The sequence below is a fragment of the Liolophura sinensis genome, chromosome 6, assembly GCF_032854445.1.
Source record: "Liolophura sinensis isolate JHLJ2023 chromosome 6, CUHK_Ljap_v2, whole genome shotgun sequence".
NCBI classification, from domain to species: Eukaryota; Metazoa; Mollusca; class Polyplacophora; order Chitonida; family Chitonidae; genus Liolophura; species Liolophura sinensis.
This window is the reverse complement of record NC_088300.1, coordinates 18,203,521-18,217,569: the sequence shown is the minus strand read 5'-3', so window position 1 is coordinate 18,217,569 and position 14,049 is coordinate 18,203,521. Positions and strand designations below refer to the sequence as shown.

Here is a 14,049-nt window from a genome sequence, read left to right as displayed (position 1 = left end):
TAACAAATCGTTACTGATTTCAGGGAATGTTGTAGCTCGCCATGTACCCTTTGTGCTACACATCTGTCATACTGGACAATCAGTGGGTGAAAAATGTCATGAAACTATATGCTGTCTTTGAGTTTTATGCTGTAATTCAGGATGTGTATGTCACTGAATACAGGAAACCATCAGCCTTTTTCAGGCACCTAACATAAAGTCCAAACAAAAATAACAGGGCTTGGATTTGAAAAGTTGATAGACTATAAAGACATGCTATGAAACCTGTCAAAGGACAGTGGTTGCCCAAGACAATTCAGTGTCCTCCATACAAGTCAAAAATTTTTGTACATGACATTTAACATTCAAATAAAATAATAGAGACAAGCAGGCAAAGTTTGAAGGGTACAGTTTATAGGAAAAATATCAATCTGTTCTCATTGATTTTACTAAGTTAAAATGGAAACTGAAAAGAAAAGGCTTTAACAAAGTGTGACCTTTATTTAGTAAAGTTAACACAAAGGTACATAAAATTTGTATTTTCTGGACACTAAAACTGACAAGTGGCACTACCCACATCAAATTTTTGAACATCAGTACTTTACAGGACGTCAGTTCTGATCTGATTATAAAAACTTCCCAAAACTTAATGTATATCTGTATATAGGATGTTTACATCCTCAGTGTTCATGGTGAAAACATATTTTCATTAGAACTGCTCAGTTGGTTCAACAACTTCATTTATGAACTGAAACACATCCTGCAAATAAATATCTAGGACTACATGTACTTTCTGGCAAAGAGTTGGCACACCAGGTGTGATAAAATTTTCCAACATGCCAAACATTGTGAAAATATGTAAACATAATTAAAGATACTAAAACTAAAGACTGGTAAATGTGAATTGCACTTGTAAAATAAGGGAATGTGATGTCACAAGCTATCACAGAACTGAGTACAATGACAGATATAATGATAATTGTACACCTTAGTGGACATACTGTACCAAGAAGAAATGCCACTTGGGTTGACTGCACTGGGAGCAAACACGAATAAAGCTTGTCTAAACCTTCACTTCTGCTTTACAATTATTGATTACCACACCTTCTTATGGCAAATGATACCAACTACATACACAGCTGATGAAAATTAACATGAACAAAGATTTGTGAAAAAAAAGTCCAAAACAGGACAAAAACATAATTTTCACGAAAACAGATAAAACGTCTTCAAACAATTTGATCTGTGACTTGTCATGGTGAAACCATGGACCAAATTTCAATTGAATTCAATAAAATTAACCATCATGAAAACAAGACTGGATTCCTTTCTGATCTGACAGATCAGGCTCCTTATTAAACACATGTGGCTTATATAAAAGAATCAAACTTGTTCAAGACATAAGTTGCCAGCACTGCAGTATTTGCTGTCAAAATGGATATCTCTACCTTTATGGTTTATTTTGATTGTACAGTCGAGGCCATTGAGTAGAAAGTGGATAGACAAATTCACACATATACATAAATATATCTATACACATGTATATATATTGTACACTCACACAAGATACTGGATATACTTCATCAAGCGCAAAGTCCATCTGACCTGTCAAGCATAATGTGGCTGCCATGTTGTACTCAAAACAAAGCCTACCAGTAGCTAGCTAAGTAAAAGGCTCACACGTCATCAGACAAGCACCTACCAAAACAAAATCTCGTCACACCAGAGAAGGGATAATTGAGCAGATCACAGTGAAGTCACCTAGAGCTATGGAATATGACATAATCTGACTACGTACATGTACCACCGAGCCTAAAACAAGACATCCATAAATTGTGAAAGACTAATTACACCAAATGCATATGTACAGTTGTATAATATTCTTACTGTATATAACATTTGTATTTTTTTATACAACCATTCACACTTTACATTATAATTACAACCTCTTTCACTCATGCATTTAAAAATGTGTTGTAAATTTACAATGTAGTCCCAAAACGTACAAAAAAGTTACAGCCTCCCTTGTGTGCGGTCTGTAACACATTACCTCATTCATCTTATCTAAACAAGAAGTTAAATGCTGACCATCTATTAAATCCCTTTCTGCACACGATTAATGGAATGCTGGTTTCTAGGACAACTTTCCTTCTACGCTCAACTTATGAGTAACAAGCCTCCAACTTTAATTTGAGAACCATGAGACTCTCTTCACCTCAAACATCAGCATCATTAAAGTGGCTGATAAAACAACCAATCAGGAATGAATGAAGCTGGATATAACAGGAATGCCGAGTTTTCAGAATGTTAGCTACAAATCTTTCTAATGGTGACAGAGAAAACCACAAATTACAGGTCTCATAAGTCTGGTCTGTAAGGAATAAGATGATTGTAATTTTTATCATAAACATTACTCAGCTCTGAATGGTTATGGGCTAGAAAAACAAGTCTATGTACTTACTATAGCACACTTTTTTTTCTTTTTTACTGTCATTTACTGGAATTATAGTAATAGTTAAACATATATTTCTAACATTTACCTTGAAAATTATGTCTGTTCGCAGACATGGTTTTTAGTCTAATTAAATAGGTTAATCTCTCCCAGACTCACACATGCACAATTTAAACATTAAAATCCTCAAGATCTCTTTAATTCAAAGCCTTTGATCTCCTGAAAATGTTTTGAAAAAATCAAGATGAGTTTCAGTACTGTGTAGTTGAATATCAGTTCTTCCATGATAAATCTCAACAACCAGCTCAATCATTCTACAGTTTGGTAAAAAAGCCTGACTTCCTGTTTCATGGGCAAACACAGTCACATGTTAAAATGATGTTTCGTTACCTTCAGCTGAAAATGAGAATCACATCGAGTGCAGTTTATGACTCAACCTCGCACCAAACAAGCTGGTTAAACAAGGGAGATAACTATAAGTACATGCCATTAATGAGATAATCTGCTTCATTTGAGTGGAGTGCTCTCCCTTTTCGGATTCTTCTCTTTACATTTCTGAGCCTGCACCCCACAAAAATGAGTAACATGACAGTGAAAGCCAGGCCCAGGGCCAGAGCGACGATGGGGCCCTGGGCTGAGTCAGTCGGACTGGCAATAATGATCTGTTCCACCGCCACATCACGTGCTCCATTCACCTCTTCTGCAAGATGCCCACCTGTAGAGTTCTGGGACTGTGAGACAGGAGGTTTGGGCGTGCTCTGGCTTGTGCTGACAATTGTGGTAGTAGTTAAGGGTGATTGACTGGATTTCCAGCCTGGTGTGGGAGCTGGGGTAGTGGCAGGGGTACGAGCAGTAGTTTGGGTTGAAGGCTTAGCTGTGGCCATCACAGGAGGCTCCTGCATGTGTTCTGCTGGGCTTTTCGCGGACTCAGGAACTGAAAGAAAAAGAATATACATACACAATCTTGTACTACAGCAAAAGCACCAAAAAGTTAACACCAATATTAACTTGCTAACACTGTAACACAAAAGGAATTCAATACTAAGTGGAATGACATATACATCTATATAACTACATACATCTCCAATAGTATTATATAGTGAAGGTATGGATTGAAGGTCTGTATTGCATTTCTCACACAATACTGATCAATTCCCAGTGGAACTCACATATTGGTTACCTACCTTTCCCATGGTTCACTTTGACTCTGTTGATGTGTGATTTACTGGATACAGGTATGTCATCTGAAAGACAAAACAAGCTTCATGAGTTACACAGGTACAAAGTGTGCATGTTGTTAAAATTACATAAGGCTCACAATGTATAAAAAGTACATCTACGTGACAGGTGCTGACACTTAAATCATGGCTTCAATAGATAGATCCGGAAACACAAATCGTATGGCATATATACACGTATACTAGACACAAATGAAGATATAATGGATTAATTGTTTATATAATGTACATTGTAGTTAGTTGAAAAACTATGTGGGAGCTTTGTTAAAACTCAGTATAATACCTTAGTGTTTCAGTCATTTAAGAGAGGATAAAGAACAAGGTATTCACAATAGATGGATACATAATATGGTCAGATTGTGCGATTAGCTGCACAACATGCATATCACCCATCTTCAGTACAATAAAACACTGCAAGCATGCACCATGAGGCACAATGCATACACAAAAAATAACACATGATTCAAACTCAAAACAAAGCAAAAATGCATGGAAATCATCCAAACTGCAAGAAATTATCACAATGATGAAGACAAGCTGCAAAGAATACAATATGTCAGTCATAAGACGTAGATTTCAAAACAAGCAAAGGTATAAATGTGTAGACCAACGAACAATATTGTTCACAATGTTCAAAATAATCACATCTGATAACATACAATATAAATACATGTGTATAGAGTTGGATGCAGGTGGCGAGAAGCAAATCTGAAGACAGATCATAACATAAATGAGGACATGCCTGGATAACATGACCAACTACATGCTGAGTCTACAAATACTGGTACACACAATAATGATTCTGAGCGATGACAGTACACAGTATACAGAGTTGCCTGTAATGCTAGGTGGAGCACGAAGACAACAGCACGTCATATTGAGAAGTCGTGTACGTGTATACCTGGTCCGAAGTTGGAATGTCTGTATGGGTAGTCGTACCCACCCTGGTCCAGAGGCCCTGGGTTGTAATCTTCACCCCTGAAGGATCCACCATATTCGTCAGGTCGGTAGTCCCATTCGTATGATGGATACTGTACAGGGTACTGAGGCACCTGGCTACGATCCGCATCAATATTATAAGGGTATGGGTAACGGGTCCTTGGATTCAGTGGTTGTCTGACAGGCTGTCTGTTTGGTTGTCTAACTGGTTGCCTGCCCGGTTGCCGGACTGGTTGTCTAAATGGTTGCATGTTTGGCTGTCTGACTGGTTGTCTCATTGGCTGTATGTTTGGTTGTCTAACTGGTTGTATGTTTGTCTGGCTGTCTGGTTGTATGACTGGCTGGCCGTCTGGTTGTCTGTCTGCTGTAGGGCCTCTCATGACACCCGGTCTATGACTAAGTTGGTAGGGCTTGGGTCTGCTGGGGTACTCAGGCTGTACAGACTCTGGCCTGCTTACTTGAGGCTCCTCCCCTGGGCCTTGACCCTGCCCCTCACCTATGGATGCTCGGTCAGCATCAGTTTGTGGTTTCTGGTAAGAGTGCGACTTCCCATCAGCTTTAGGTGAATGTGTTGATGAAACATATCCTGTCTGAGGCTCCCCTATAACATCAGAGTTCAAAACCTTCTCTTTCTTCAGTGATGGTTTTGTCTCCTGTAGCTCCTTCTCAGGGCTGTGTATCATTTTAGCAGGAGCAACAGTGTCTTCTCTCATCTCGGACACTTCGGCGGATTGTTTCTTGTCTTCCTCTGAGCTCTGCTCTGCCCATGCCTTGCCTACAGAGGGTGCAAAGGCAGGTAACTCTTGCTCCTCTGCTTGAGGAGAGTCAACATGGTCGTCCTTAGCTGCAGAGGTACTAATAGGAGGGCGACCATCTCGTCCTTCAGGAGGAGGATTCTGAGAGCTGAGCTGTTGAAGGGATTCCTCATGGGGAGCACCTGTAGTATTTCATGGAAGGAAATGTGTGCAGGGAACAAATAATCAGCATAATGTGCCCAGCGCTACCAATATAAAAATAACAGGCCTATAGTATTAACACATCTTATCAGCTAAAAATTCAAACTCTAAACAACACACACTACCAATTACAACTAGACTCAGAGGCATGGAAATTTCAAGAAAGAATGATGAACTTCCTGTTCCTTTAACTGTTCTAACATTCATTTTATGAAATAGTAGGCTCTCAAAAATAAACAGATGGACACCTGGTTGGTTTTGATAAGTTGTCACGATATTGTAGGACCCAAAAACTCCATGCTACTAAAAGGAGACCCTGAACCTGAAAGTCTGAGCCCCATGCAGCCAACAATATAGTTCCTAAAACCCTCAAACATTTGCATCACACCCAACAAACAACAACAACAAGCACAGAAAATGTAACATTTCAATCAGTTAGTAAAATTGTTCACTCAGTTATTGGTGTTAATTTGTTAGCAGGTAATGAGGTGTGACCAGTTGTCTCCCTTGATCAGGCCAACACTTACGGCACGTTTGGGACCTGGAATTGTAGCCTGACTTGCACACACAAACACCTCGTCGACAGACAGCATTGTCATCATCACAATATAAACCATCTGCACACTCTGAATACAGCTGACCTGGAACCAAAATTATCAGCAGGTTATTTTCAGTCATTCATAACTTTATCATTTTACTACACTTCAGCTTCAGACTATGCATGCAGAACAAGTGGCTTAGTTATGCATACAGTTACTACAAACCTTTAATGATATCTAAGTATTGGAAGAACATTTTCAGTTCATACAGGTGTTTTTTTTTTTGTTTTTTTTTAATAACTTAGTGTTCGAAATGATATTAAGTTTGTAGTGGCTTAAGTCACCCTGAAATCCTTATCATAAAATGCATGTGCCTTAGTTAACATCCTGTAGCAATGCATAAAATACCGATCAATCTTATATGTCATGAATACCATACATTCCTTTACTGAGGAGTTTCTTGTTATGAGGACAAATGGCCTGAACTTGCGTGCATAAACCAGTCCTTGTACTTCATGAAAGTATAACAAGAAACATACCGTGCAAGTTTACTTTGGACACAACTTAAACACATTTCAATTCAATTCAAACACAAACACCTCTATAAAAACTATTATGATGAATGGTGAACATTAACATTTAAATGGACATTTAAGCCTTGTCTCAGTGTGAACTTCAATTGTTTTATACATGCACCTCGAAACAGGTCATAAAATCAATGTTATCATTTACATATGAAAGCACCTTTCAAGTTTAACCTATCAACATACAAGGCCTGGTCCATAAAATATGCAAGTACTGTCATGGAAATCAGGGTATGAATAATGACACAAATATATATGTAGTAATGAGCATGATGGTCATCAGCGCACTAAATTCCAGCCAGAATGGGAAAATGTCAGCTATAATAGCCCATTAATTAAGGCATATTGATCACTGACACAGATACAGCAGGAAACTGTGGAGACAGCTAATAACTATATTAAATACGTAACAAACTGGATTTCCACACCAATACTGCATGTATATCCATTAAAAAAAAAAGGCCAAACACTGCACGTGTGGATTTAAGTACCCCTCCATACAGGGGATAGTTCATCAGACTACCAACACCAAATGGCAACACTTCATGTAGTGCTAAGTAAACATCCAGTTTCTACATACAGCATAATATCTGTGTTTTGGTATACAAGTAATGGGGAACCTGTGCATCTCCTTTCCTCCTGTATCAAGACGGTCCAAAGCTGTGAACTCGTTTGTTCTGTCCTTTATTACACCGCAATTATCAGAGCACGTGTTCTCATAAAACATATATGAAGTACACATGCACTGTTACATCATAGAAGAAAACGATGCATTCTACTGTCATCTGGTGACTCCTCTGGAGTCACCCATTGTCTCTAAGTATTTTCTTATCTGCTTGTACAATATGTGCTGGAAACGGAGAAGTTTGAATTACTCTGAAATTTAACAATCTCATCTAAGTTGTAAAAATTAAACATTTAGCTGTACAGTTCCCACATAACAAGTTGTTAACATCGTATACACAACAAATTGTATGTTAATGAGTGTTGTAACATCTGAAAATACAGATGATTTACATGTTGTTACTAGAGTGCAGTAGACACTATGAAGGCATGGGGAAGACTACAACACAAGGCAGTGTTCATTTTGAGAGAAACCCCACGGCAATCAATAAATGCTTAGATTCCTGCTGTGGAACAAATTCTTGTCAAGCAGAATCAGGCCATATTTCAGTGGTAATGTAACCCTCATCTCATCACTAGAGCTCCATATATGGGCTTACATTTTATATGGAAGCAACTCTTTGCCATAGGAAAATTGCACGTAGGTAAAATGGCAGGTTGATATCAAGAAACATCACGTAGTTACAATGCAAACTTGAACTGTTTTATACAAGGAAAAGAAATATGAACAAGTCTTCAGGAACATGTAGCGTTGTTATAAATGCTGTCAAAATGAACACGGTGTGACGTTATGACTGGTGGCTGCTATAGACCCCACCTAACAGACTTGCTTACACTACATGTACCTGTCAAAGCTCTCCACTGTGTACACCCAGGTGAATATATGCCCAGGTACAAAGGGAGATTTATGATCCTTCTTCATGACTTAGGTCAGTTCAAAGCCTTGTAATCAGAGTGAGGTATTCAGCAGGCAGCAGAATAGGTTCACCTTTATATAGCCTTGAACAAAGGTGGGGCCCAAGCTGTGTGTTCGCCTTACCTAGCTACTGCAGTCACGAGGTTAGGGTAGGGGTGTGGTGGGGGGGGGGGGGAGGGTGAATGGTGGAGGGGGGATTGTATGGTGGAGGGGGGATTGTATGGTGGAGTGGGGGGAGCTTGACAGCTGCTGGAATATAGGTCTCTGGAACTGGGACAAAGATTCATTCCTTACCTAATGGGCATTAGCAATACAAAACAAAAGGAAACTTATCATCTGTGACCTTGCGGGGCTGAATACAAAAAAAACTACGAAATAAACAGTGTGCATGGTGTTCTACAAGTTTAGTAAATGTCCTGTTAAATTTTCTGCAACAAATATCTTGCATGACAGTTGATGTCAATTAAACACAATTGGACAACAAGCTAATACAAGAGTAAAGTGCATGTTAAAACTCTTGAGCAGCCACTACTGTTGACAGGCATAATGGTAACCTTGGTTAATATCAAAAGTCATCTCGTATGACTTGGTCACTGTGGCTTATGTAGTACACAGCGATGGGATCACATTTCAGGTGAATCAAACAGATAGTGTCGCTACAGGACCTATAAGTCAGGAATGTTCTTTGCAGGGATTCACCCAGGTAAGAATATCTCAATTTCATACCAGCTAATCTTTCCACGAACAAAACATATGAAGCCAAAATAGCACAGATGAAATATAGTGAACACACGTCACACCCTGGCATACCAATCACACTGACATGAACCATAGGCTGGGTTAGTTGATCAGTGATATACAGTACCAGGGCATGCCTACCCCCCTGGCCTGTTTGATATATAGTTCACACTCAAGTCTGGCCCTGTCCAGGATACAACAAGAGTGGTGGACATTGACTCTAAGTCATCTTTTCTGGCAATATGGAGGACACTGTCAGAGAAAGAGGTAACACCATTAGAGATACAATGTATCTGTGAATGCTAAAAGAGTGATACAGAACAAGGTCAGAAACAGAGAAGGGATCACTGATGAACAATACCAGAGAATAGTACTTGCAACATGGCAGACAGATAGGAAATCAGGCAAGAACAACCGCTGAGAACACAACCAGTGTTGCAGGTAAACAATACCAGTACTGGCGATTAATAGGCCAACATTTTGTAACAGAGGAAAACATACGGAGATGAATACATATTATCAGAGACATGATTACAGGTAAATACCTCCATACACATACAGGAATATGTCATACAATGCACATGTACCTGTACATAGGAACAGGATATTATAAGATAATAAGATATTGCTTGACATACCTGTATAGCATGTGTACATGAAGTCAGAGGTATATATGTGTATCACAATGTACATGTGCAAGCAAACTGATATACCCACAGATAAATGTAAACATCACATCATGTACAGGTATAATCCAAGAAAAAGAAAAATCTGCCTGGTTATTACCATTGTTTGTTAAAAAAAAAAAAAGGGTAAAAAGGTAAATGTTGCCAGACACTGAGTACTTACCAGCATCAGGATCTTCTGATTTAAGTGGAGCGGCTGTTGTTTCAATTTTTGGCCGAATTGTAGGTTTGACATCATCCTTGTTTGGTAATATTTCAGCTTTCTGGTCCATGAGACCTTCTAGTTCATCTTCGTGTTGACTCTCTTTCAACTTGGTCAGTGGCGATTTGGGCTGTGAACTCTTTCCACTGAGCGTCATTATCATGTAACCTTCATGACGCGCAAAATGACACCTGGATTTCTCACCCGTACCACAATTAAACAGGTAACAATTCCTGTCATCCTTCAAAAGATAAAAAAATAACATGTAAAATAAGAAAGAAGTAAAATAAATATCACTGCAAAATGAAGACATGACAGCAATTTATAACTCTGCAAGCCAAGTTCATTATTCATCATGTCAGGAGCCTGTAGAAATACAGACCCATAAAATATATGTGTGGTCTTTAAAAAATCTTTAGATACAGGACACAACGAAAAAAGAAACATGTTAATTCTTTCCAAATATATACTATAGTATGGGTATGTGGTTGTACTGGTACATGTACTTATACACACTACCTGCAAGATGCAACCCTTCAAATACAGTTACAGCAGAATGTAATCATCCTGCCACTTATTTCAGTGCAGCATCTGTGCCATTTCACAATCTATGTACACATATATAAATACCTTAATCTATAAATATGACGTAAAAAAATGGCTACATGTTAGCGTAAGCTGTGACTTAATTGCCAAACCAGTTTTATCAACCAGCTGCAAATCTAGGGAGATCTGGAGCATGGATAAAGTTGTATTACCTACATCTTTATGATATGACACAATCTACCTGTCTAGAGGGTATACATGTGTAGATTAGCTATCACCTATACTGATATTAACCTGCACAGGTGAACAGTTACAAGTGTTTGTGTGGTACTAACCTGTCTACTTAGACTTAAAACATGTCATGTCTTTTTTTCTTTTTTATTTGGCAGAGTAGTAATGCAAAGAGTACATTTTAGGCAGTGCATAAGTGTTTGACAGCAAGATAGAAATGTGATGAACTAGACACTTACACAGAAGTCATGCATCGTTCAGGAAAGTTGGTGAGTTGTAACCCCTGTTCTCATAATATCAGTCATTTGTACACAGTACTTTGCTATGTATATATATGCATCGTTCAGGAAAGCTTGTGAGTGGCAACTTATGTTGACGGCAAGCATGTAGCATACTATGGTCTTTTATTTTTTGTTATCACAGTCCGAAACTCAAACCTGTTGCCTTACAACTTATCTCAAGATGAGAAAGTACATAAGAACACATACATATCTAAGTGAGAATTCAAAATTAAGACTCATATGCGCCCACCTTTCAGCCTGTGAAGTCTAAGTTCACCTGTACACTAATTTTGTTAATCTCAGTGAAGAATTTTTTTTCTAATTAAGCCACTGCATGTACATTATCATACTGCATGTTTCAAAACAAAGTGTCTAGGTTGTTTTTCAAAATTTATCAACTGATAACTTTTATTATATTTCTCAAAAAACTCTTTAGTCACCCTATAAAGTGAATGAATCAACTGGCAAGCAAAATGTATCACAAAGAAAAAATCTAAACATTAGGAGATGCAGTCCATGCACCTTAGTATAAGCAAAATTGTCACCTCACTCCTAAGCTATACTACACATCAATGCATATCTTCAGTGCAATAGACGAAGTACATTTACCTAAACATGGATTCTAGTACAGGGACGTGAAGTCAGAAATTTTGTAAATAATGCCAAGTAACAATCGAACATCCCTCTCATGTTATCATGCTTTACACATATATATGTGCAAAACCTAAACTTCATCCATGCAGTACTTTTTAAGACATCACTTGTAACATTTATTTCGACATTGCTTTAGCGGTTATTCGATGCTGATGGGTATGCTCGTTCACTGTTATTGAGTGCTGCTAAATGTCTGGATAAATTAAGACACTCAAATTCCATTGGCCAACTTTTTTCACATGAATTTTCAGTGTATGTAAGTCGCACGTCAATCTGTCAATGTCGGTGCTTGAAAACGAGCGGAAAACAGTGCCATTTGCGCATAAAATTTACCTGCGCCAAAATCAATGCAGAAGCTACAGGTTTAAATTGTTACAAGCTGCTTCACTCTACAAAAGGCATGAGAGGCTGAGAACATTAGATTGTCTTCAAGCTGTAGTCATTATAAAAATGAAATCTCATTACAGCCAACAATCCTGTGGTGTGACAGTACAAAACAGCACAGTATACTACATGCATCTGTAGAGTGGTCTCAAATTTTCCACATTAAATTGTGGAAAAATTCCACAACTAATTCTCTAGACCTCCACGAAGAGCCATTACCACTAGGTTAACATGGAGAAATCTTCAGGCGTTATTAAACAAGGTGACATTTCTACTTCATTACAGCACATTCCTGCACACACATGTACATGCTAGAGCAAAAACAGAATCTGATAATGAAGACAAGTTAATGAGGTATGGACCCTAGTTTTCTAGTATGGCCAGCAAACCAATGAACGCATACATACATATGTGTACTTAAAAATCATAATTTTGTTCTTGCTGTCAAAGGAGCAAAGTCTGGTAAACCTAACTTTCTCCATTAATACTAATGTTAAAGGAGAAGAAAACATAAAAATGATGCCAAAATTAGATGAAAGAGCATCAAAACTTATTTGCAAATATGATTTTTAATATATTTTTTTAGATTTCTTTTTCAAGAGAAAAGGGTATTTGAAAATATTTTTGTATGGTGGGTATTTGGGACCAACTTTTGGTATTTATCGTTGTTGCATAATAATGTTCTAAATAAGGATGTGATGCTTGTCTAATTAACTTATTTGAATGTAAATTTGTTGTTTATATCGAAACATATGCATTTAACCTAAATTATGTTAATATTTATGAACATATTAAAATTATAAATATGATCCAAATTGAGGTTTAATTCATTTGTTAACTGAAGAGAAAAAATTCTAGTGCAAAATTATTTATTAAACCTCTGTTACATGCTCATTTATGACATTATTAAACAAAGACTATAAAACCAAAAGGTGGTCCCAAATACCCACCATACAAAAATTATTTTCAAGTGTCTTTTTCTCTTTGAGGAAACTTTCTCGAAAAAAATATTGAAGGCCACATTTAAGAATAACTTTTCGCAATCTTTCATCTGAACTTCATGTCATTTTTATGTTTTCTCTACCTTTAAATACTTTACTTTAACATAAGTATTATTGCTGAAAATTAAGATTAAGTTTACCTGTGCTACAGTTTTGGTTGCACCTGATCCTATGTTCTAAGCATTTGAGTCTGGAACTCTGATCTGACCCCAATATGATTCTGATGTCAAAGTACAGTCAAAGTCACTCTACCACACTTGGAAATAATAAGTAAGTTGGTGCATGACATAATGGTACATCTTCCAGTTATGCACCAACTTTTATATTATTAATGCAAAATACAGCTGCTAAAGCAGTGATGCCGGTGTTCAAGCCGGTATTTCTGGTCTATGTGGCGTTACTTCAGGTTAACTGAATTGTGTCCATGCATTGGTATATAACCAACTTAATTAGAAAGAGTAAATTCTTCCTAGCGATCAATACATTGCTAGTACTTGTAACACTATATAGCATGTACATGTAAGCGTGCCAAATGTAGTAAAATCAGCCCATGGACAATATTCTGTAAGACTGATCGGAAGCTAGAGACCAAGTGATCTCCTTAGTAACAAACAGCGTGGGTGAAGAAAAAGGCCCTCCCAATGTTATTGCATAAGAAAATGCCTATTTTTGAATCACTGTCAGCAATCTTCTATCCGTTGGATTTGTATAATTTTCAGATTTCCAGATAGTCTGAGTATTTCTGCAGAACTTTCTTGACGTTATTTTGTACAACTAGGCAATAATGGTCGCCGGCCAAGTGGCAAAAAGCGATCTTTTCCCCCAAAAAGGCAGCCATTTTGTTCTAGACACGAAAGGATGGTTACGTGACCCCATCTTCCGACCCATCGGAATTACAGAATATCCAGGCATGCATTTCCTGTGCTTTTTAACACAGCTAAATGATTTTCAGCATACATACAGTACATAGATAGGCCTTTCTGCACACCAATTTTCAGTTTTCTGTCACATGACTTGCGAATATGGGGGAAATTGTGTTTTTTTCCCAATTTGATTGCAATTTGTGACAAAAGTATACACTGCAGGAAAAAAATAAGTA

At 37.7% G+C, this 14,049-nt stretch overlaps 2 protein-coding genes across 4 annotated transcripts in view; one reads left to right on the top strand and one right to left on the bottom strand.

Moving 5' to 3' along the window:
* Positions 1-396: 396 nt before the first annotated feature.
* Positions 397-14,049, bottom strand: part of LOC135466152 (uncharacterized) — a 15,983-nt gene continuing 2,330 nt past the window's right edge. The window contains exons 2-6 of the mRNA XM_064743527.1: positions 9,815-10,094; positions 6,092-6,205; positions 4,571-5,545; positions 3,616-3,675; positions 397-3,365 (exon numbers count right to left, since the gene is read on the bottom strand). Of these exons, the coding sequence (XP_064599597.1) occupies positions 2,905-3,365; positions 3,616-3,675; positions 4,571-5,545; positions 6,092-6,205; positions 9,815-10,094 (1,890 nt within the window). The 3' untranslated portion in view covers positions 397-2,904. The remainder of the gene's footprint in view (positions 3,366-3,615; positions 3,676-4,570; positions 5,546-6,091; positions 6,206-9,814; positions 10,095-14,049) is intronic.
* Positions 9,103-14,049, top strand: part of LOC135466153 (protein phosphatase 1 regulatory subunit 14B-like) — a 25,107-nt gene continuing 20,160 nt past the window's right edge. Inside the window, exons 1-3 of one of the 3 annotated variants that reach the window (XM_064743528.1) lie at positions 9,103-9,406; positions 9,911-10,076; positions 10,789-10,899. In XM_064743528.1, the coding sequence (XP_064599598.1) occupies positions 10,879-10,899 (21 nt within the window). In that variant the 5' untranslated portion in view covers positions 9,103-9,406; positions 9,911-10,076; positions 10,789-10,878. Of the gene's footprint in view, positions 9,503-9,910; positions 10,077-10,788; positions 10,900-14,049 lie in introns of all 3 variants that reach the window. The other 2 variants (XM_064743529.1, XM_064743530.1) reach the window with 2 other exon arrangements.